The sequence below is a fragment of the Colias eurytheme genome, chromosome 26 (genome assembly GCF_061535395.1).
Source record: "Colias eurytheme isolate Ceu_HAF_F1 chromosome 26, ilColEury1 Martin Lab GWU primary, whole genome shotgun sequence".
Taxonomy (NCBI): domain Eukaryota; kingdom Metazoa; phylum Arthropoda; class Insecta; order Lepidoptera; family Pieridae; genus Colias; species Colias eurytheme.
The window spans coordinates 2,063,295-2,087,818 of record NC_143005.1 but is presented as its reverse complement, the minus strand read 5'-3'; the positions used below and the strand labels follow the sequence as shown (position 1 = coordinate 2,087,818).

Below are 24,524 nucleotides of genomic sequence, written 5' to 3'. Positions count from 1 at the left end.
TAATTTTTCGATTTCCATGCTTTAATGTACATGATGTTGTTTTTGAAGATGTTACAATCGAAGGACAACTATGATTTTTTGTGTCAAGAATAACCCTATGTTAAGGTAGTTTTTAGCAGTACCAGCAAAACCTTGGTGGTACATTTTTTTTTCACAAGATTTTTTCGAAAAATCAATATTTTGCCGAGAAATTCAAAAAACTACAGAAAAAGTTAAAATAAAAAAATGCAGTTTAATTATTTACACAAGATGAGTCTATAGTGCGATAGGTAGGTTATTGCGCTATACCTATACCAAATTTCATTCAATTCGGTCCAGTAGTTTTCATAACAGAGTGGTTTTGTGACAAAAATATTGAAACTCCGGATTATTTATAAAAAAAATCATAATTTCTAAACCATAAGTTTTCGCTTAACTAAAGTTTGTTTTAAATGATTACTCATGATGCTCTCAAGCTGAAAAAAATTTTTGGACCACTATAAACGGGGCACCCTGTATATATTAAGATAAGTATTTACCTTGTCGTGTTTAACCCTACTGGCCAAGGGGGTGAGTGGGGCCACATAGTTGCCGGGGAACACACCAACCCGCTGCACTCTATCGCACCACCCTTTATACCAACCGTCCCTGCATCTCTCTCGCACTGTGTATACACCTGCAATGGATGTATCGAAATTGATATAATTAGCTATGCTAAGGGCTAGGGGGATTATAAAGTAAACAGAAATAATTTGATTATTATAAAGAGTTTATATTTTAAGCTATTGCATAGCTTCTATCGCGGGCCTTGAGCGCGGGGACCGAATCGAGAAATTCCGTAACGAAAAAACCTCACGCTCCCCACGCTTGAAGGCATAGCATGCAATAGCTTTACCGCGGCAGTCCCCGAGTGCCTCACGTCGTTTTTATACGATTGTAATATAGGTATAAACCTAGTTCCTAATGAATTTAGAATTAAGCAGGAACATACATTTTTTACGGCGTCGCCACCTCACCCTCTCCTTTTAGGTAATGTAAACTAACCTAATGGCTTAAAATATTTCTATAGTTCTTTAAAAATAAATTTACTATATTTCCATGCAATACTATAAAATAAGATACAAAAAGAAGAGAATGAAAGAGATATTTCTTTCTCTTTCCACTATCGAGACTATTTTCATTTTTCAACTTATATTATACTAGCTTTCCAACCGCGGCATCGCCCGCGCAGTCAAAGAAAAACCCGCATAGTTCCCGTTCCCGTGGGATTTCCGGGATAAAACCCTATATCCTTTCTCGGGTCTCAAAATATATCTATACCAAATTTCATGCAAATTGGTTCAGTAGGCGTGATTGAGTAACAGACAGACAGAGTTACTTTCGCATTTATAATATTAGTAGGATTTAATTACCTCCTTTCTTCAACTCAAGTTCGTCTGGTTTCTGCGGTTTATACGGATAGAGCGCAACATAAGCCGCCGGTAAGGGCCGTTCGTTGCTTCGCGATCTGCGCCGTCTTCTCTCTCGCTCGCGCTCGCGGTCCGGCCTATCTCGCTCTCTGTCTGGCGTGTGATCTAGCAGGCTGGTCGCTAGGATCTCCGCGGAGTGACTGGAAATTAGAATTTTATATATATATATATATATGTTTAGAATTTATTATAAATAATTATCAATACATAGTATAAAACGAAGTCGCTTTTTCTGTCCCTATATCCCTATGTATGCTTAAATCTTTAAAACTACGCAACGGATTTTGATGCGGCTTTTTTTAATAGATAGAGTGATTCTCGAGGAAGGTTTTAATATATAATTTATTAGTTTTTAGACAAAGCGGGCGAAGCCGCAAACGGAAAGCTAGTAAATAATAAATATCTTAGAACATTTTTCACACACGGCACGATCTGATCTTCGGCTTTTCGCTTGTGTTACGGAAACAAAATGGCTGATAAACATATTTCGGTGTCGATTGAAACAAGTTATCAATACTAAATAAATTATTATGTTCACTGATAAAACTGCTACTGTGCTAATTTATGAAAATGACTATTTATTTGTGGTACACACCATAACCTTGTGATGAATTATTTTAATAATTTATCTCTTACTTTCTAAATATTTATCACTTTCGAGTTAATAAATTATTGTGATTTACTTAACCCGTTACGCGTCCGGCGCACAGCCGGCACCGATCCCGATACTGTCAAGGGAGTTCACGAAATCTAGCTTTTTTATGACTACCGAGTTTGAAAATTTTATTTACCCTATTGTTCTATAATTATATGCCATGTATGATATATTTTTGGAAAGAGGAAGAAACTAGTTATAGCATAAAAATGTAATCATGACGATATATTTTTTCTATAAAATTATAAAAAAATGATTTTCTTTTGTTTTAATTTTAATTGCTTACATACTAACACTTACATGATAATGCTGAGTTATCAAATGATCATATTCACGTTTTCATATCACTACACGATTGCCAAATACATTCACTTATATTTTCACACATTTAACACAACGTATTTCACTATGAATAATAACAAATCTCCATTATTCACAAACAAGAAAAAAAGCGCCATTTTGCGTCTTCCGCACTGAAAAGTTGAGACACTTTTTCACTGAGTATTCTTCAAATATCCCTAAAACCAATATCATAAACGTATTCTACGTAAAATTTCCAGTAATATACGTCTCAATTATCACTCATCTAATTATTCCTCTCGGCATAATTCACAATCCAAATATTCGTTGAACAAGACAAATGTCACAAACTATGGCCGATGACGCAACTCAATCAATGATTTACTTTTTTTTTTTTATTTTGTGGTTTTAGTCTCTATTGCCTGTCTCGGAGTCGTGTCGATTCGAATTATAAATGTATAAGGCATAGACAAATATTTTTTATACTGGAAACATTCACTTGTAAGCAGCTACAGGTGACCTTCAAAGTCATTGGCCGCGTTATGAACAGTAGTTGTACGCAGGACACTACAGTACAGTTTTAGTTACGAACAACCGCCTGTACGTACGACGCGTCACGGGTTAAATCTTTACTGTATGAATTATTTATAATATTAAATGTTTTAAACTGATCAATTGATGGATTTAATATATTGTAAATAATTCAACTGTAAAATTTATTTATATTTCACAAACCTAATGGACAAAGTGCTTACTAAAAACCCAAATAAATAATAATGACATACCGATTCTGCGTATGATTCCCTTGCAAGTGCGAAGACGGCGTCAAACTATGCCTTTTCTCTCTATGATGGTCTCTATGCGCTCTAGTCACCATATAATTATTATCTTTACTATGAGACGGCGATAAAGCCGCTTGCAATCCGAGTCCAAAGTTCAATATCGAATCGGGCCCGCTCGATCGATTCTTCGAAGTACACGGAAGGCTCGTAGGCTCATTATTGCTTGCACTTTCTTGACACTCCACTTGATTCTGCGAAGCGCTAGACGCGGTAGATGCATTCAATTTTGGACTCTCTGACGGTAGACTAACGTTTAGAGACGTGTTTGTGGCTGTTGAACTCTCGTTTAAACTTAATACTCCCATTGAGGTGTTCACATCTTGGTTTTCTTGCGTTTCCTCTTGCGCTATGACCGTTGTATTTCTCTCTGTGTTATTATCTGGTGAACTTGGCAAGCTTGGTTCAGCACTTTCACATGTACTAGTATTCGAACTTGTATTTGGCGTGGTAGTAGAGCCTGGAGTGTTCATACTCGAACTCGAATCTGAACTGATGTTCGAGTTGAACCCCGTGGTAATAGGAAAGTGTTCGTGCGCCCTCACATTTTGATAGGTGCTATCGAGTTTCGTCGAATAATTGTCGAATTTGCTCCTAACTCGATCGTAGTTCTCACCGATTCGAGAAACGCTTTGCACACCTATAGCTTTGTGTGCGTTCGTGAAGTCTATAATATCGAGGAGGTTCTTCGTCTGTGTGCGTTCCATGATGTTTCTCTGCACGTGTTGTGTGTCGACCCAGTTGGTTGGCGCCAATATTTGTGAAGGCTGCGCCAATAGTGGCGCGTTGGCGTGGAACGTTGGCTGCGATTGGCTCATAGTGGCCATGTTCTGGTAGTTGCCTTGCGCGGACGATGGTGTGGATATGGACATTTGCTGGTATCGGTGAGGATGCTGGAATTTTATAATGACATTTTTGTTAATATGTATGATATATGTATGATATAAAAATTCTAATATTATGTAGTTACAATTGTGTATGTAATGTGTGTCTAATGTTTTGTTGTTATTAAAAATTGATATACATTACACACATATGATAATATTCCAAAAACGGCATCATTATCCAAAATAATCCAAATATTTTAACAAATTTTTGGTGTCATTATGCATTTTACAGATATGCATAAATATGATGTATAAGCAGATTTCCATACTTCGCAATTTTCTGTATATACATTACTAGCTGCGCTTCGCGGTTTCACCGAAGAATTTTTCAAATTGGTCCAGTAGTTCCTGAGATAAGCATGTTCAAACAAACAAACAAACTCTTCAGCTTTATAATATTAGTATAGATTTGCATTGAAGTAATCCATACTAATATTATAAATGCGAAAGTAACTCTGTCTGTCTGTCTGTTACTCAATCACGCCTAAACTACTGAACCAATTTTCATGAAATTTGGTATGGAGATATTTTGATATCCGAGAAAGGACATAGGCTGCTTTTTATCCCGGGAAAATGACGCAATCCCGGAAATCCCACGGAAACGGGAACTATGCGGGTTTTTCTTTGACTGCGCGGGCGATGCCGCGGGTGGAAAGCTAGTATTATAATAAAATATTATCATAATAGTAACTAATATTAACCTGGGTATGTCTATGGTCGGAGAGTCCCGGTCTCGAGTGGTCTGGTATCGGTGGGACGGGACGATTCACTGGAGTACTGGTAATTAAAAACATTTTTATATATTATTATTTGAGAATTTATAAATTAATAAAGATAACAAATTATTCTACTATTGTTATTTTTAACTATCATCTGTATGACAGTACTCAGGAATTGGTTTGTGCTACAACAGAGAGGACATTTTTATTATAACTAATATTTCAGTTCAATTTACAAATTTTACTAATAATGTTAAAATTATTTTATTATTAAAATTCCTCACAGCATACTCAAATTGCCCAGAAACATACAAATATGCAAAAACATTCCATAACACAAGTTATTTGAAGTGAAACTTCTTTGGGCGCGTTGAGAGTAAAATTTCAATTCAAACTTCAAATTTCAAACTTCGCGTCATGGCAATAACGTCACGTCGTGGAATAAGTCGACGATTTTGGCATCTATGAATCTTGCCAAAGAAGTTTCACTTCTGACACGTGTGCTCAGCACACACGCTTTTTTATTGTTATTTAATTATACCTGTTCATAAGCTGCCTAGCCGCTTGGTTTAATTCCACGAACGCGATGGGGAATATTCCCACGCGCTGATCGAGACGACCCTCCGCCCAGTTTTCGTCAACTCGACGGTGCACTGTTATAATTGCTCCTGAAATTATAATAAAAAAATTGGTTGTCCGTAAAGTCGGTTCACTGACGATAGTTGAACGTGACAACGTCCGATTGTGCTTCTTTGTCGCTCGTTCCGCGCTCTCGCTTGCACTTCAAGCCTTACATGGAACGCCTCCGAGTGAGGTAACGCCGCATGAGTCATGTTTTTTCGTGCGTGCAACCGGCTCTATCGAATTATAAGACGTTGTCACGTCAAAATATATAAATATTAAATCTACAGTTATATTATAAAGCTGAAGAGTGTGTTTGTTTGCCTGCTTGAACGCGCTAATCTAAAGAACCAGAGGTATGAGTTGAAAAATTATTTCACTTTCAGATAGTCCATTTATCGACATAGGTTATACGGCAATTTATCATCACGCTAAGACTAAAAGGAGAAAGCGAGTAAAACCGCAGGGACCGTTCGTGTATGATGTATATGACAGTAAGAGCGATGCGGCTACCGCAGACCGCACAGTGCGCATAGAAATGAATATTCCGTACATAATTGTGCTTGCGGTCAGCCGGACGGCTACCCGCAATGCGGCTACCCGCATAGTGCGTATACGCTCTTATAGTTTATTTTCTAATTTATATTATAACTAGCGGTCCGCCCCGGCTTCGCCCGTGGTACCTACATGTTTAAACTATCCTATATCTCAAATTGGATCGAACTGCACATGGTGTGCGAATTTTATTCGGTTAAGTGGTTTAGGAGTCCATTGAGGACAAACATTGTGACACGAGATTTATATATATTAAGATATCCAAGTATATATCTTACAGATATAAATTCACAATAATTCAAAAATTCATTTCTATATCAGTATTTTAATACTATATTTAATACATTACCTTTATCAAAAGCGAGACATCCTTCCTCATCAGGCGCGGACATTCTAAAGTCGTACAACGCTTTACACAACGCAGTGGCCACTGGTAGCGGTACTACCACCTGAAAAGTAATAAAAATATTATTTATATGCAATAGAACTGTATACTTACGATGAAAAAATTAGCAATAAAACATTATAATTGTGATACAAAAGCGAAAAAGAAGCCTGGCTGAATCAATAATTGTATGAGTTTCAACAAAATATAAGCATGTATACAGGGTGTCCCACCATCGGTATACTAAGCTCAAAGGAGTATATAGTTTTGCATATGCTCAGTACGTAAAAAATACTTATAAAATTCCAGACGCATTTTTTTTAATAGATGAAGTCTTAAAACTCTATGTGTATACCCCTAACAATCAACCCGCCCTATTTTGCCACCAGATTATGTTTTCATAGACAAAATGCTCACATTAGCGAAACCGTATATGCCGGCTTCGCGAAACTAGAGAGGAAAACATGTATTTGGAGAAAAAAAATAGGATTTTTTTTTGACTTAATTTTGTTGTTTAAATATTTACGCGCTTAGTATACCAATAGCGGGACACCCTGTATATGAACCTAGTTTTCCTCCCGCAGCTTCGCCAGCCTTTGTCAAAAATGTGAACAGTGTTATTAAAACCTTTCTAGTGATCCTTAGGTCTGTTTGAGAAAACATAATACAAAACGGTACAGTAGTTCTTGAGTTTATCGCGAACAGACAAACTGACCCGTTTTTTCAACCACATTTCTTAACCACAATTACAAGTCAAGAATGGCTAAACAGAAATGAATTATTTTATCACTTTGAAATAAATGGAGTAAGGATGATATTTGAATTAAAGTTAAATTTAAAGTAATACCTGTATATATGATATTGGAAAGATGCCAGTCCTTCCTGAACATTCTCCATGATACCAGAACGGATCCAATTTCTTCTGGAACAACACTGTTTCGCCCTTTTTGAATGAAAGGTCGCTGAAATAAAAATATATTATAATTATTCATAAATAAATTTTAGGAAAATATATTTTATTTTACTTATTATGTTTACAGGCAGCTCTTTTGTTAGAGCAAAATAAGCAAATATAATATTTTCTAATTTCTTGTAACTGTTTTAACTATTATGACTTTGAATGTGCTATTAAATTCTACTGCTGTCCATGAACTATTTTCGCTGCAAAGATTTTTTAAATACATTTAAGAATGCATTATGATACTGTAGTAATATATATTATACATATTATACTCAATAAAATTATGTTTATCTTGTGTGTAAATTGTAAAAGAAACATTTTTATCTCGGTCTTTCTTACTACAATTAATATAAAGGAAAGAGAATATTTTTGCTTATTGTAATGTGGGTACATAATATTAGAATAATCGTACAATAAAATATTCTCTATGCCCTTCTTCTTAATACAAATAATGCAATAAAATACTAAACTATTGTTAATAATAATAAGTAATAACTTACCCAGGTTCTTTAGATATGTAATCATACATGGCTCTGCCGTGCGGCAACTGTTTATCTGATCGAGACGTCTGCTGAGTTAGTTGGTTCTGGAATATTCGAGAGCAACATTAGCATCAAATATATGGTAATGTATAAAAGTTTAATTGGACGTAGATGTTAAATTGTCACAAATAAAAGGTATTTACAATAAAATAAAATGTGCTGTTTGTAAAAAAATTGTCAAGATTTATTTAAGTTCTATAACAATCGCTTTTAACATATTTTCCATGGCAATGAATACAACCACTTGCTTACAATGCAAATGGGCTACTAAATAGAATTAACCAAAAATTCCATCTTAGAAGCAGATAGCTATATTATCACTACATAGTACGTAAAACATAGCTTTCTCTGTCTCTATGTCCCTATGTATGCTTAAATCTTTAAAACTACGCAATAGATTTTAATGCAGTTTTTTTTTAATAGATAGAGTGATTGAAGAAGAATGTTTTAGTAAATAATTAATTAGGTTTTAGACAAAGCGAGCGAAGCCGCGGGTAAAAAGCTAGTTGGTTTATATTTTTGACTTCGATATCGTCTGTAGATCACTCCCCAAGTATTATTTTAAAACAATATTTTATTACATGTATTATAGATTAACATACCTGAGCATGCCCCGTCCTCACGCGTTGCGCGCTGACCTTCCTCGGCGCGGAATTCTTCATGCCCTCCAGGATCCTCATGAGGAGCACGTTCGGAGGCAGCTCCTCCACCTTCGCCTCGACCAGCACCCGACACTCGGGGCATCGTAGCTCCTTGTGGGACTCGACGATTACCTGGAAATAAATAAATAAATAATATTAATAAATCTTTATTTATGAATTCATACATGTTTTTTGTAACATTAGATTGAGGTTCAGGCCGTTCAGGAAAGGTTGGTTTATCATATTGGTTATTGAAAAGTTGCTAGGTTTTCGTGTAGGTAGATAGTCTATAGTTTATCTTTACTTAAATTTTGGTCTCACTTTTATGATGCAATGGAGTGATTTTATGGTATGATTTTTGTGTATGAACATAGTTAGGTGGCTAGCGAGTGATATAGCTACTTTTTACCGCAATACATGGTGAAAGGGCAAAATTATTTGCCCATGCGGGCGAAACCGTGAGTAACATCTAGTATGATAGTTATTATAATCAGTATAGTGGGTACAATGAGAGATGCAGTCACTAGACGCCAGATGGAAGCTGGTGCCGAAATATCAAACGCGAAATAAATCATCATTCATAGCACGTCTTTCATTATTCAACAACATGAAACGGCTACTGTGTCGACTGAAGTTAAACTGGCAGTCGAAAAGTTAAACTGGTTCAACATTTTATGGTATATAGTAATTCCAATATCTAATAGAAAACATCATAGTTATTTTTTGTTTATGTAGGTGTTTTGTGTAGGTAATACGGAATATAAGAATCGGTATTTGTGCAATATCAAATACAATATTTTCTTATCTATACTATTTTTCTTCGCATTAAAAAGAAGAACCAGCGAAGTGTATTGCTTATTACCAAAAATACAAAATACCCCCATAAAACATAATACATAATATAAATATCTGCTGTGTACTTACTTCAAACATAAATGGTATTCAAATGTGAGATAATAGTTTATTGAATTTCGATAAGTGTTTATGAACCAATACAGAGTACCTACTGCATTAAATCGTATCGATAACACTTGGTAGCTTTTAAAAAAATGCTATCTCCAGTATTTCAAGTACTTTCTCTCCAGGGCCTATCGAAATTTTCCACACTGTATACAATTTCCAACTTGGTTAAGGACTGCAAACTAGCCGGGAGCATCCTTAATAACTACGTGAGGCGTACCTATATGAGTTTTTGCATGTAAAATCAATTAATTTAAATTAAAATCTTATTAATACTTTTGTGGTTATAAAAATTTGTCACGAAAATACATCGTTAAGATAGATTAAGTCCTTACTGTTCAGAAGAATAAGCCTAATCAAGATCATAACTAAGTAGGTATACCACCCTTACAGTTACCCATCCAAAACCCAACCGCGACCATGCCCTCTCACCCACACGCATCAATAACGCAACACCACCAAACATACCAACAAACATTTAAATTATAAACAACATTAGCTAACAACACAAGCTATTTTTCCGCTTCCCGTCCCCGCTCGCCTAGGCGGATGTAATTTACGACCGCCGTTCGGCGATGCCACCGACTTCCACGGTATACTGTTATACTATTAGCTTGTGGATATTGTCATAATGTTCGTAGAGAAAAATTACTAACGGTAACAATATATGTACGTATAAGTTTGCTTACAATCAGGGCAAAAAATAATGTTCAAATGTAAAGGGCCCTAAAGTACCCGTGCATAATAATTTTCAGCAGAGTTTATAGATTTTCAAATGCAGAGTCAATTTAGATTTCCATTGTACATGTAGGTATTTTCATATTACAGAAAAACACAAGAATCTTTAAAGTAATTTTCATATATTTTTGAATCTATAGGTATAGGTATCCTTAAAATATATTTATGTACATAAAAAACTCCCGAAAAAGTGGAAAATCTCTTACAGCATTTAACGAAAACATTAACATCACGTCTCCGAAGATATTTCGGTCTAACGCCGGATGTATAAAACCAAATGACAAGTAGGTAAAACGTACCAAATGTTGGGGCGGAATGAGGTACGCTCCGCAAAATGTCACAGTTCAAAGCTTGCAAAGGTCAAGCCGATATTCGACAATAGATACAGTGATCTAAGCAAGTACGTAAATACGTACGTAAGTCTTATCAATCATTATCAGGATTCAGGATTTCTCAAAATATATCCACCTTTAAGACAGAGTAGAGCTTTTTTTCAATTTTTACAAAGAGCACGCTGTAATTTCTCGAAATACTTCAAACGACTACAATTCCCGATACAAAGATAAACCTCTTTCATGACATTTTTGAAAAAAAAATAAGAATTAATTTACAACAATTTCATGTAAGTATGTTTTTACACTTGACCTGATAATTTAACGCCAGTACAGACGACACAAATGGGCTCATACCATTTGTTAATTGTTTTTAATTCTCCTCTATTATTTCAATACTCATAAAACATACCATACATGAATGGCATAGTTTTATTGTATCAATCTTAATTAAAAGACCAACAGCAAATGTGAATACAGACTTATTTAGATTACCGGTCGCGTTTTCAAAGAAAAACCCGCATAGTTCCCGTTCCTGTGAGATTTCCGTGATAAAAAGTAGCCTATGTCTTATTCTAGGTCTTCAGCTAGTCGGTTCAGTAGTATTTGCGTGAAAGAGTAACAAACATCCATCCATCCATCCTCACAAACTTTCGCATTTATAATATTGTATCTATCAAGAAAGACACATTTAACTAATCCACAAATATTTCCAAAACACAAATCCATATTGTATACAAATAAACGATATCGCTATCTTATCTATGAAAATTGAAACAATCGAGAAATTGAGTCAAGGTATCGATGTTCTTGAATATTTATCGCATTTCCTTGTCGTAAAAGATTAGTAGCTCTCATATAAGTGGAATATACAGTAATACTTGATTAATTTAAATGGTAGTATAGTAAGATGTGTAGTTTAAAATGGTACAAATAGTATAATTATTATACTATTTGTACCATTTAAACAGTTCCATAAATATTCATTATCTACACTTATTTTAGGAAGAATGTAAGGGCATTATAATCTCATTCACGATAAGAATACATATTCTAGAAACTGCAATCCTAATGATCTTCTTATCTTCTTATATATGTATATAAAAATGAATCGCAAAATGTGTTGGTAAGCGCATAACTCGAGAACGGCTGAACCGATTTCGATAATTCTTTTTTTATTATATTCCTTGAAGTACGAGGATGGTTTGTATGTAGAGAAAACGTAAATATGTACCACGGGCGAAGCCGGGGCGGACCGCTAGTACACAATATAATATGTATATGTAGTTATGAAAACATAGAACTAAATACCTACACAAAACAAACACAAAACCGTTAACCATTTTCGCAGGACATGCGGAAAACACCGGAGCAAAGATAAATGACAACAACATATGAAATAGTCTACGCATTTAGTATGTAACTGTATTTCGTCCGGTCGTGCTGAGCCAACTAATACCCTATTATACTCGTCTATCGACTTGCAAATTCTATACTAATATCTGATTACGAAACATATCATCATAGATTTAGCAAACATAAAACCTAAGAAGAAATAATCAATAATGTCTGTTATATTGCAGCTTTGCATAGAAGAATTAAAAAAAAAACTTTAACCTTTTACTTTCTACAAATAAGAACTTACACCATTATTCAAGACTTCATTTTTGAATGGCACTCCATTCACTCTACCAGAACACTAAAAGATGTCGTTGCTCGTTTAGCGCCTAATAAAAGTCCTCGTCCCAGTTTCGCATCGATTCTAGTTCACAGTCAGGCACATTTGGATCGCATCCCTGATACGTAGACAATAAAAACTAACGTACCAGCATTGCCAAGAGTTACTGCTCTATTTTTGTTCTATACCTCACCCGAAATATACAGCATAAGTGGGACAAGCAATGATCGATACTTGTTACCGAGCCACTCAATCACGTGAGGGTGGCGTAAATTTTTAATTAGCTCTCGTTTGTGACACTTTTGGGCTCGCTTTTATAGGATACGAATGAAAATATGCAAACGTAAACGAGTTGGCAGTAAGAGTGGAAACGCAAACTGAATACGGAATACCTAGCGATCGTCAAAGCATCAAAGCAATCTGCAATGAGAATATCTGCACATAACCGATATCTGTGCCATTTGCCCTGCCCCAAATACCTATACACTATTCATGACATTTTTGCAGTGCAACTTCTTTAGACAGGTCGAGAGTAAATGTCATATTGTCATGGTGTTCAGCAACGATTTTGGTATCTTTGAATCTAGCCAAAGAAGTTTCACTTCTGACACGTGTGCTCGGCTCACACGCTCATTTCGATCGGTCGAAATCGGTCCACCCAAGGAGGACCGATTTCGATAATTCTTTTTTTATAATATTCCTTGAAGTACGAGGATGGTTCTTATGGAAAGAAAAAATAAACATGTTCCACGGGCGAAGCCGGGGCGGACCGCTAGTATTCAATAGAAACCACTCTATGTCACGGTAGTCTGGATAACAAACCAGTCAAATTAGGTACTTATTGATCGAATCAATCATCTTTACCAGTTACAAAGAAATCAATTAAACCGGTACAGCAGCCCTAATTCCTTTTCAGGAATCCGTGACGTAACACGACTTCTTTCAGTTTCGCGAAATTGAATTTTAAGTGCACGATAATTGAATTAATAAATCATAATCGTGTAAGTAATTTTCGTCGCTCATAGTACAAGGAACTCGTGTCATCAATAATTACGATGACTTTCTAGCGATAAGTAATGGGTAGTTTGTTTAACAGCTATATCACGGTTTATATAATAATATTAATTAACAAGTCTTATTTAAGTAAGTAATCAAAAGGTAAATAACACACTGTGTCTCCTTGTCCAGCTGGTTGTCTGGAAGAGATCGCTGTTTGTGCGATAAGACTGCTTGTTGCGCTCTTTGACTTATTCTTTATTCTCTTTTGTAATTTTCTGTGGTTCACAATAAAGATTTTTTTTTGTTTGTTTGTTTGTAAATAATAATGCTTAAAGAATACGTTTAAAGCTTCCTCTTCCAATTTTAAAAACTACGGAACCTCCCAAATTCAGTCCATCGCGATAACAATGTCACGCGAGGCAAGTCGTTAAATTAATTGATAAAAATATAGCCAATACACGTAATAAAATGTTATTTTAAGGAATACCTTTTTATTTATGATTTAAAACTTAAGCAATAACTTATATTAAAACTAAGGGATAAATTCCATATCCTAGAGAACATCGTATAATTTCAACGTTATCGCGATACTTTCGCTTCGCTCGACTTTCGCTTAAGTATATCACTCTCCAAGTTAATATGTACTAACTAACCTAGAATTAAACCGCTATATCATTAAGTACAGATATAAAGTAGAGTTATTTGCATACTCTCAAAGGAAATGATGATCACAGCCAGAAAAACATTATACAATCATAACACTGACATAGTTTATAATTACGAAAACAATTAGTGACATATCACACTAGCGGATTGCGAGCGGTTTCAAAGCGGAGCGGGTGCGCAACGAATACGTTGCGGGCGCGCAACGAACACGCCGCGGTTGCGCAGCGAATTCGTTGCGGACGCGTCATTTTGTATACTCTCGCACAAAAGCCAGCCCTTCCGCCTTGCCTAACTTCCATTCAATATTTCCATCGTTTCTGTAGCACTCAATTTTTTAACCGTACTGTGGAAATGCACTTACTTAACAGTTAACTAAAGATGTAATAACAACTGGAGTTGTTAAAAAAAGGTGCTATAAAATTGAATTACTAGGACTTTTAGAATGTACCATACATTCCAAAAGTATGTAACGACTGACCAGTATAATCTCTCCCATAGCAACGTATGTTATAAAGAGATTTTGTGAACCTAATTATGAGCAAAGTGATAGTGAGTTGCTGGTTGCTTGATAAAATTTTCTATTCACTGCTATTTATCTAATAATAAGATAGCCCTGTTTTAGTTAAGGAGCTTTAACATTTATTTCACTAATGAACTTTCTTAATGAGCAATTAAGTTATCTGATTGCATTTCGACCAAGATTTAATAGATAAAACAATACCCTAAACATTAACATGTTATGAAACTCGTAAAAAATAATGATCTCATAATTATTATACTATCACAAGTTATAAGTAACAACCAGCACGGATTCCATTTTGTTAATGAGTGTACATGACTGCGACGTAAACGTTGCGCATCTGCCACGCGTCCGCAACGAATTCGCTGCGCAACCGCAACGTATTCGTTGCGCACCCGCTCCGCTTTGAAACCGCTCGCAATCCGCTAGTGTGATATGTCACTTAATGTCAAGGATTCTGTGAATTATTATTAACTAGCTTTCCACCCGCGTCTTCGCCCGCGTTTTCAAAGAAAAACCCGCATAGTTCACGTTCCCGTGGGATTTCCAGGATAAAACCGATCCTATGTGTCAATACAAGTATATGTGTGCTAAATTTCAATGTAATCGGTTCAGTAGTATTTGCGTGAAAGAGTAACAAACACACACAGTACCTACACACACACATCCTCACAAACTTTCGCATTTATAATATTAGTAGGATATTTACCCGGTTGTATATTTTCTGTTGCTTTTTTCATATAAACCTGTCAATAACGAATACAGAAAAGAAAGTTTAATCCAATTTGGTGAACACGTTTGGAAGATATGCGCTTGGTCGTTTCGGTGATTCATTTTTTTAAAGTAAAAAAATCGCATACATTTTTTATGTTTGTACAAAGTTTTATCATAATACGTGATTGAGAGATTATCTTTCAAATATATAAAGTGCAAAGGTGACTAGGCTGACTGATCTATCAACGCACAGCCCAAACTACTGGACCGATCGGGCTCAAATTTGGCAAACAGATAGCCACTCTTACGTAGATTTGATAAACTCTACCGCCAAGAAGATAAAATAGGGGAAGAAAGTTTGTACCATGAAACATTTTTTAACACAGTTATTTTACAAATACAGGCCCGACATGCTACCCGCACACATTCTGAGAAAAATTCGTCCAAGCGGCAAAACCTCGAATCAAATGGTGGCAGTACACATTGGGCCAACGTGTTGGGCCAACGGGTTGGGCCAACGTGTAGAGAGCTACTTGGCGGTATGTTGGCTTCATTAGCCTAGTTGGCGCCAATATTGGCAGGCCAACCGAATGTTGTCGGTTTTTTGTGCACACATCAAAGGATCTTGGCGCGCTCCACAAACAGCGTTCACACGTTGGTGTCTTGTTCAGTTTGTTGTTACTCGTCAGCGGAGACAGTATCGTTGCGCGTCAATGAAATTTACGTTTAACCATGTTCCGATAGCGATGGCGGCGCCGAGGTTTTACAATTCGTAGAATTGTATCGACATGAAAGAATAATTTGGTATCCACGGCATGAACTACACAAAAAAAACCATATGACTCAATAAATTAGATGTTCTATTTTCTATTTATTATATTATTCTAGATGTTTTTCTTATCTCACTTTCATACAATGCGATAAAAAAATGAATATACATATTTATAAAATGAGTAAAATAGAATTAAAAAGTTACTTGTTCTTAAAAATTATTAAATAACAGAATAACAGAACAACAGAACAATGAGCATGATTTTGATCAAATTGTGCTTTATTACATAAATAATATTATCATTTGATATAATAATATCTAAAATCTAATCTTTAAAATTTTCGTTTTATAGGTAGTTAAAATTAAATTAAAATATGTAAAATGCACACATTTTAAACATTTGAAAAAATCTAAACATAATAATATTTTATATATACAGATATAAAAAAGGACAATAGAGATTGGAAAATGGTATCATCGCAGACGGCAGAGTACACTCATTGTTATTGATGCACATGTACGTAATAATTAAACGCACTGTATATAAATAAATTGCCGCGGCTGCAAGAACTTTTACGGACTACGTCCATCTTTGAAGCGCCAATGCAGAATGATCAGTACGCCAATGTGTGAACAGGAATCTTGATAACCTTCATTTTTTCCCAACACGTTGGCCCAACGCCTTGGCCCCATGTGTACTGCCGCTATAAAGTTCAACTTTGTCTCGTCAATGTAAACAATTATGTTACAGAAGAATGAACCCACATGTCGGTGACTAAGGCTTTTCTCAAAACAATGACCAATTCAATAGAGACGATTCAATGTTATTACTCGATAGATGCATTTATTAGAAATGGGAATGAAAATGACTCAAAAGTTTTTCTCTTGCCAAGTAATCTATGCATTTATTTGGTACAAATATTGTAAAATCGAAAAGTTAGTTTTAACGAGCTAATCTCAGGAACAAATAATTCAAATTGAAAAACCATTTTTCATTTGTGCAGTCCATTTATGCTAATAGGCTCTAAACTATAACGATCACATCACACTACGACCAAAAAAAGCAGAACATGAAATATCATACAAATATTGCCTTTGAGTATAGAAGAAATTGCGTGGGTCAGGTATTCAAGACGTATATAAACCAACACTTATAAAATACCCATATTATACGCTTTCAAAAACGGTACTTATACACTTATACAGTATAATTCTTAGATCAACATTTTTATAACATTGTGACATTATTTGGTACATTGTTTACTTTAAGCTGCAACGTAGAAATCCATTTATATACACACAGTTTAATTACTTTTAGATAAGAGATATGTAACAACGACCTATACTTGAAACTGGACCAAGAGAAATGTCGCATAACAATAATTATTACCTACTATTGAAACGATAAAATGCGTTTCGGATTCATAGCGTCGATCGGGAATGTTTTAACTATTAGAGAAAATGTAATATTATCTAGAGATTATTTTAATGATGTAAATTAAAGAGTCAAGCATGAATAATTGTGATAATTAATATGATTAATCAATATTTTTTTGAACATAATATACTCATTAACAGTAATTCATTCGTGTATAAAAAGCTTTATAATAATTATAAACATAATTTGTATTTAACAACTCATCAGTGTCCAATGTACTTCTATTGGGATTTACGTTAAATAACAAATAATAAATCGTTTGATCTCGCCACAATACATCATTTTATTTTCCATGAAATCTTACTTAACTTTAGTCACGAAAAAATGCGGGTATCACAAATTAAGTGTTCTTCAAGACATGTCAATTGTGAACGAGTGAGTCAGTCGGTGCAGCACATGAGTCAAACAGTTTAGATTAGAACGAGTAATAAAGCATGTTTATTTACGATACCGGAGCAAGGGGCTGCTAACTGAGGAAGCTGGTACTGTCGGCTAGAGAATTGATGTAACCTTTCTATTTTTTTATTCAAATAAATAATATTGGCCAGTTTTACATAGATTGTGTCACAAGGGCCGAAAAATAAAATAGGACAGATTTTAAAATTTAACACTAGGTATGGCTAAAATTCCAGTGTCGACGTTCCTCACACGTAGGTACCCAATTTTTTCATGCTAAAATATATTGTTAGATTGTCTTTATACAATGGCAAGCGTGGAAAAGTTTCTACATAGGAAAGGTCCTGTTTCAAAACTTACACATGACGAAATGTTGCGGATTACTTAATCCAATGTTTACGTTGGATTTATCCAATAAAATATTTAATATGTGATCACAAAATCAAAAAACAGTTGTCACTATCTATAAACCACTTCGAATCATTAATGTATGCAGGTAAAAGAATGTCGATATTTTACAAACTATACGTGCAATAGCATCTTCCCAATAGAAAAAAAAATTAAAATATTTTATACGCCGTTTATTGTTTCTTTATTAACAATGTAGGTACTTATATTACATAGTATGCAATGATTCAATGGGAAAATATGTAAACAAATCATTCATATTTCATTGAGAATGTGTTCTCATTGAAAGTGTTTTTTCCTTGTTTCCAGTTGAATAAGAAATTATCATAATTTGAGTAATGCTTCGTCAGCGTAACTCATATGATAAATGAACTTACGTACTTCATCATATTAATAAGAGTTAGGTTTGTTATAAATTACGTAAATGAATATAAAAAGGGACTAAGTATTAATACTTTAAAAGCGAATATTTTTACAGTTATTATTGTAGTTTATCTTCACAGATAAATGAAGAGATTTTATATGAAATTTATTACACAATTCATTTAAATTATTAATTATTATTCATAAATTTATTTCATGCATTAACACATATAACACGTATTCTTAGATCTTTCACGAAAAAAAAATAATTACTAGCTGTGCCACGCGGTTTCACCCGCATTGGTCCGCTCCTGTTGGTCTTAGGGTGATGATTTAAAGCATATAACCTTCCTCGATAAATGGGCTATCTAACACCGAAATAATTTTTCGGACCAGTAGTTCCTGAAATAAGAGCGTTCAAACAAACAAACAAACTCTTCAGCTTTATAATATTAGTATAGATAAATAACATTAAACACTTTTTCGTACAACAGTACCGAAGTGAACATTTGTTTATACGTCATGCTAGACTGCTCTATTTTACTGTACAAGAGCACCTCCCTATCAATATTATAACATACTCAAACTCAATCTAAGTTTAGAATACTTAACTTGTTAACTATTTCTTAATTTAGTACAGCATATGTAGGGTCGTGTTTTAACTTAACTTACAACTTTATTATTTGCAAACACAGATTAGTATACGAACTAATATGTTACGAAATGCGAAAGTTTTTTTGTTGTTTGTAAATTCTTCACGAGCGACGCATCGGTTGAACCGATATTGACTTTAATCATCAATAGATTAATACTCTTTTTTTTTAATTGAGAGTCTTTATTAAAACATGATTTAAAATACATAAACTAAAGCCAAATGCGATTTTCAACCATTAGGCACTCCACATTTATTAATTTCACAACATTGGACAGTTATTTGAATCAGATGATTCAGCTAAGAGATTTTGCATAGCGATTATGCTAATTCATATTGCCACTCAGTATAAGCAGAGTGAAGCTTTGTGTTTGCTTCTATAAATCTAAACTATAAATATATTGTTAGCAATATTTTTATAATGAATCTACTATAGTCTCGTGCTGGCTCTTTTCTGTAAAAAACTGTTTTCTATGCTATGCTTTTTACATATTTGAATTGGAACCTACTACATAATAGGACTATTCAAAAGTGGCTTCTTTCAATCTGTTGGGACCTCATTGCTAGAGCCTCTTTTCTAATAACCTCATTTTAAAAATAGATTTATATTTTTGAGTTGGACTTGTGTACTGTAAATAATACACAGGAATTCAAAACATCTACGTCAATTAACGTCAATTAATGTACGTCGCGTACTAGTTACGTACACAGATCACATTTTGCCTTACTGAGAAACGAATGCCAATACGGTGACGAATAGTGATGTGCTTTATCGATTCATAATGTCACTGATAGCTAGAGAGCTAGCGCAAAGCTACCTGTATGTATTTGACCAGACCTGGATTTTTGTGTGTTGATTCCCCTATACCTACTATACATGAGATGAGGAGTCACTAAGCCCAGAGTGGTGGACGGGGCGCGCGCTCAGGTAAGACAGGTGGAAATTTTTGGCGAACTTTGAAACCATTTGACCACGTCTGCCATTTTGATATTTGAAAATAGATTATTATTACTATCGGAAAATAACAATGGCAGACCATTATCACGCGGATAACATTCTGGCAGACACTTATGAAAGTGCTGAAAAAAATACAATTTTGAAAGTATTTGACCAGATCTGCCATTCATATATTTTATTTATTAGGGTCTTAAAAACTTATTTTCGAAACGGCAGACATTTTCATTGCGTACAGACTTCAGCAGACAACAAAACTTTACAGACTTCAGCAGTCAACAAGACTTAGCTTCTACATGGTCAGATGTATATATGTATTACGTTCCCTGACCTTACATCAATGATTTACTTTATTAATGTTTTTATGGTCATTTACATTAAATTTTGAAAACTATGGAATAAAATTTATAAATTTGATGATACAAAACTAAATACATTCGTAAAGAATCTCAAATATAAAGTTGTGTTGCAAATATAACAAATCATCATTTAAATATTTAGTTTATTTCTTTATTTAAGAAACAATTAACAATTACAAAACAACATAAAAAAAACACGCATGCATTTATTGAAATGTTCATTCATCATCACTATCGTATGGCTTTGTGTGACTCGTCTTTATAATCCATTGAATCGGATTCTGTAAAAGTAAAACGTAAATTATATATAATAAAAGAAATGAGTAAAGTCAAAAATATTTATTAAAGAATGAATCATTATAAACTTACCTAGTAAGGCCTTTGATGTCGCACGATGCCGCCGCGACGCCCGTGTAGTAACTTCTGCTGCTACATGAAAATATGCTAGGGTTGCAACAAATGGGAAATAAAACAATTGTGATTATTACTATTATGATGTAATCATTTATTCATATGTACATTCAAAACAATTGCGATTATTAAATCTGATGTAATTATTTTTTCATAAATATATAATTATTATTAATTACATAATACATATATTGCACTGTGAAATATTTACGTATCACTTTATTTTTGATGTTCTTAATTGTCTTTTATAAAATTTAAGTGACGCATTCGCATTGGGATCAACAATCCGATAAGAAAAGAATGGAGACAACATATACATAGCTTTGATTTCAATTCTACAGATACAATATATACAATCTATCTAAAATGATACAACGGATGTTTCCTGCGTTTTCTCGTCAAAATACCGAAAAAACGTAATTATTGTATAGTAGTTGGGCGTGAAAGTAAAAAAACAAATGAAAAGTGTTTTCCATATGATTATTTATTAAATTTACGCGATTAAGAATAATTTCAACGATACAATTTAGTAACCGAGAATTCAGAGAAGGATTAAAGAAAATACATGCCTGATCATTTTATCAAACTCTAAAAGAATTATGGTTATTTCGCATCACTCGGTTTATTAGTTTGGTAATAATTATTAAAGGTAGTTACAACCCTAGCCATTGAGTCGAACGGTAGGCAACACAATATCGACTTTGTGCGAGTAGGTACATATGGTACATTTCTTCTTGCTGTGAAGCGTAATTATTATTATTATGATTTTTTAGGCTATATAAAGCGTAGTAATTTTCACTTTTGCATGGAAGTGATGTATCTGCTAGTATCTAATCTGTACTGAAAACATCTGGCAATAACCGTTAGAGTGGGAACCGAAAAGAGCCCTCTCAGGTATAAAACCTAGACTATTTGAATGCTAGTAACTATATAAAATAAAAATACTATAGGCTAGAGTGAGAATAATATTGATATATATGGAAAAAAATAGCTACAGAGATAGTACCTACTGTATGCATAGATCTGACCATGTAGTAGCTAGTTTTTGTTGTCTGCTGAAGTCTGTACGCAATGAAAATGTCTGCCGTTTCGAAAATAAGTTTTTAAGACCCTAATAAATAAAATATATGAATGGCAGATCTGGTCAAATACTTTCAAAATTGTATTTTTTCAGCACTTTCATAAGTGTCTGCCAGAATGTTATCCGCGTGATAATGGTCTGCCATTGTTATTTTCCGATAGTAATAATAATCTATTTTCAAATATCAAAATGGCAGACGTGGTCAAATGGTTTCAAAGTTCGCCAAAAATTTCCACCTGTCTTACCTGAGCGCGCGCCCCGTCCACCACTCTGGGCTTAGTGACTCCTCATCTCATGTATAGTAGGTATAGGTGAATCAACACACAAAAATCTAGGTCTGGTCAAATACATACAGGTAGCTTTGCGCTAGCTCTCTAGCTATGACATTTATTTCACACTAGAGCTGCTCCGCGCGGTTTCACCCCCGTTTTTCCACTCCTGTTGATCGTAGCATAATGATATATAGCTTATAGCCTTCCTCAATAAATGAGCTATCTAACACCGAAAGAATTTTTCAAATCGGACCAGTAGTTCCCGAGATTAGCGCGTTCAATCAAACAAACAAACAAACTCTTCAGCTTTTTAATATTAGTATAGATTTCAATCCATTTCAATCAGTTTAATAACTGTCCTATATCTGTTTTTAACACGCTTTTATTCTGCTTCACCTGTATGTAACTGACACATTTAAACTTGATTTTAACCCACTTTAAAGGGACAGATTTAATTCAAACTTTGTACACATATCAAAGATTGGTGACAGTACAATAATTACATGAGTTTAAGCATGTTTTTTAAGTTTTTTTTAACCATATTTTAATATCTACAACAACTTGTAATAAATATAAAGGCCACCTTATCATCTTAAATGATTAAGAATTGATCTCTTAACACAAATTAAAATTTTATTACTTTCAACCGTGTACCGCCTACATAATAATAACATGTACTTTATAATCGTAAATTCTTAGTGTTACATAAGCCATACATAGTGTGATAAGGCAATCCTATAAACTGCATATCTTGTTTATTTTTTATACAAATGTTTTACATATTTTATTAGTCACTAGCCACGCGCCCAGCCTCCACCTGGTCTGGCATTTTCTGTTCGATTTCATTTAATTTTCTTCTATACATATCTCTTTTCGATTTAAGTTAATTTTATTATATACACATCTATATTCGATTTAATTTTATTTGATTCTTTCTATACTTAATATAACAACAATCTCTCCAAAAAAAGAATAACCGTATAAATAGGAGTCGTTCACAAATTATACGCGTATTCATATCGGCGCCTCATCATTATTTTTCGCGTAAATTATAGATGAATGAACGTTTCCTTTTTTTCTCTTTGTTACGCATTTTTCAACAAATGCTATAGATAAACTACTGTTATCGTTACCTTAAGACATTTAAGACAGAACGTGTGCTGGCAGGGCAGGACGCGAGAGGAGGTGTCCAGACGCTCCAGACATACGGAACACTCCAGCAGGTCATTGAGTAGACCTTCATCCATACCGGTCTTGCGCTGGAAGTAATAAAAGAGTTATTTGATGACTAAAAAAATTTTATAGTCAACAGGTGCAACTGTTCAAAGTCAAAATATTTTTTGTCATTGGCAAAATTCTTGGATATATTATAATATAATAGATGGCTTCTAGTATTGAGATTTACAAACAGTAAGCCATATTTAAAATTTAGACTACAAAATAAATAGTTATTAATACAGATTATGAGATGCAATCAAATTCCAAAAATCTCTAGAGACAAATAGAGATTTTTTTTAAGTTCATAAACTACAATGAAGCAGCTTCAAGATCGATAAATGAATATTAATAATGTGAGTTAAAAATAACTGTTTCAAAATAGCTTTTCTTATGTAAAGTTCAATGGGGAGACTGGAGTTCTGGGGGTAGGTTATATTTAAATACACATATAATAGTGTATAGGTAAAGGTATGTGTGTTTGTGTGTTTAATACATTATGTACAGTAGCAAAAACAAATTACAATACATAGTATATTATCAATAGTTAGTAACTATATCATGTACCAAAATTTCGTGTTATTATTTTATTTATTTATTTTATTTAAATAAACTACTATTTCATAATCTTATCACATTTATAGTAGTATAACATACTCAAGTTAACAAAAGATGGAAGATATAAGATATATCATTATCTACCTACATCATGTCATATAAGACCATGCAATTATGTGTATTGATTAAAGCCACTGTGAAATACAATGGCATTGTGACATAATAACAATCAGATCATTCTGAGAATAAATTTCTTACTTGGATTTTTCTTTGCATCATCAATTTATTAGTGACCTTATTTCAATTTTGTGGTTAGTGTAGCTTTTCCCAACCTGGGGTGAGCAAGCATATAACATACTAGATTTCCGCCCGCGGCTTCGCCCGCGTTTTCAAAGGAAAACCCGCATAGTTCCCGTTCCCGTGGGATTTCCGGGATAAAACCTATCCTATGTGTTAATCCAAGTTACCCTCTATATGTGTGCTA

General features: G+C 34.1%; 1 protein-coding gene across 1 annotated transcript in view; it reads right to left on the bottom strand.

Moving 5' to 3' along the window:
- Positions 1 to 24,524, bottom strand: part of LOC149897051 (E3 ubiquitin-protein ligase SH3RF1-like) — a 41,303-nt gene that overhangs the window by 15,168 nt on the left and 1,611 nt on the right. Inside the window, exons 2-11 of the mRNA XM_090117002.1 lie at positions 23,401 to 23,526; positions 8,515 to 8,685; positions 7,871 to 7,956; positions 7,257 to 7,371; positions 6,374 to 6,473; positions 5,390 to 5,516; positions 4,831 to 4,906; positions 3,189 to 4,135; positions 1,392 to 1,588; positions 519 to 655 (exon numbers count right to left, since the gene is read on the bottom strand). Of these exons, the coding sequence (XP_089973128.1) occupies positions 519 to 655; positions 1,392 to 1,588; positions 3,189 to 4,135; positions 4,831 to 4,906; positions 5,390 to 5,516; positions 6,374 to 6,473; positions 7,257 to 7,371; positions 7,871 to 7,956; positions 8,515 to 8,685; positions 23,401 to 23,514 (2,070 nt within the window). The 5' untranslated portion in view covers positions 23,515 to 23,526. The remainder of the gene's footprint in view (positions 1 to 518; positions 656 to 1,391; positions 1,589 to 3,188; positions 4,136 to 4,830; positions 4,907 to 5,389; positions 5,517 to 6,373; positions 6,474 to 7,256; positions 7,372 to 7,870; positions 7,957 to 8,514; positions 8,686 to 23,400; positions 23,527 to 24,524) is intronic.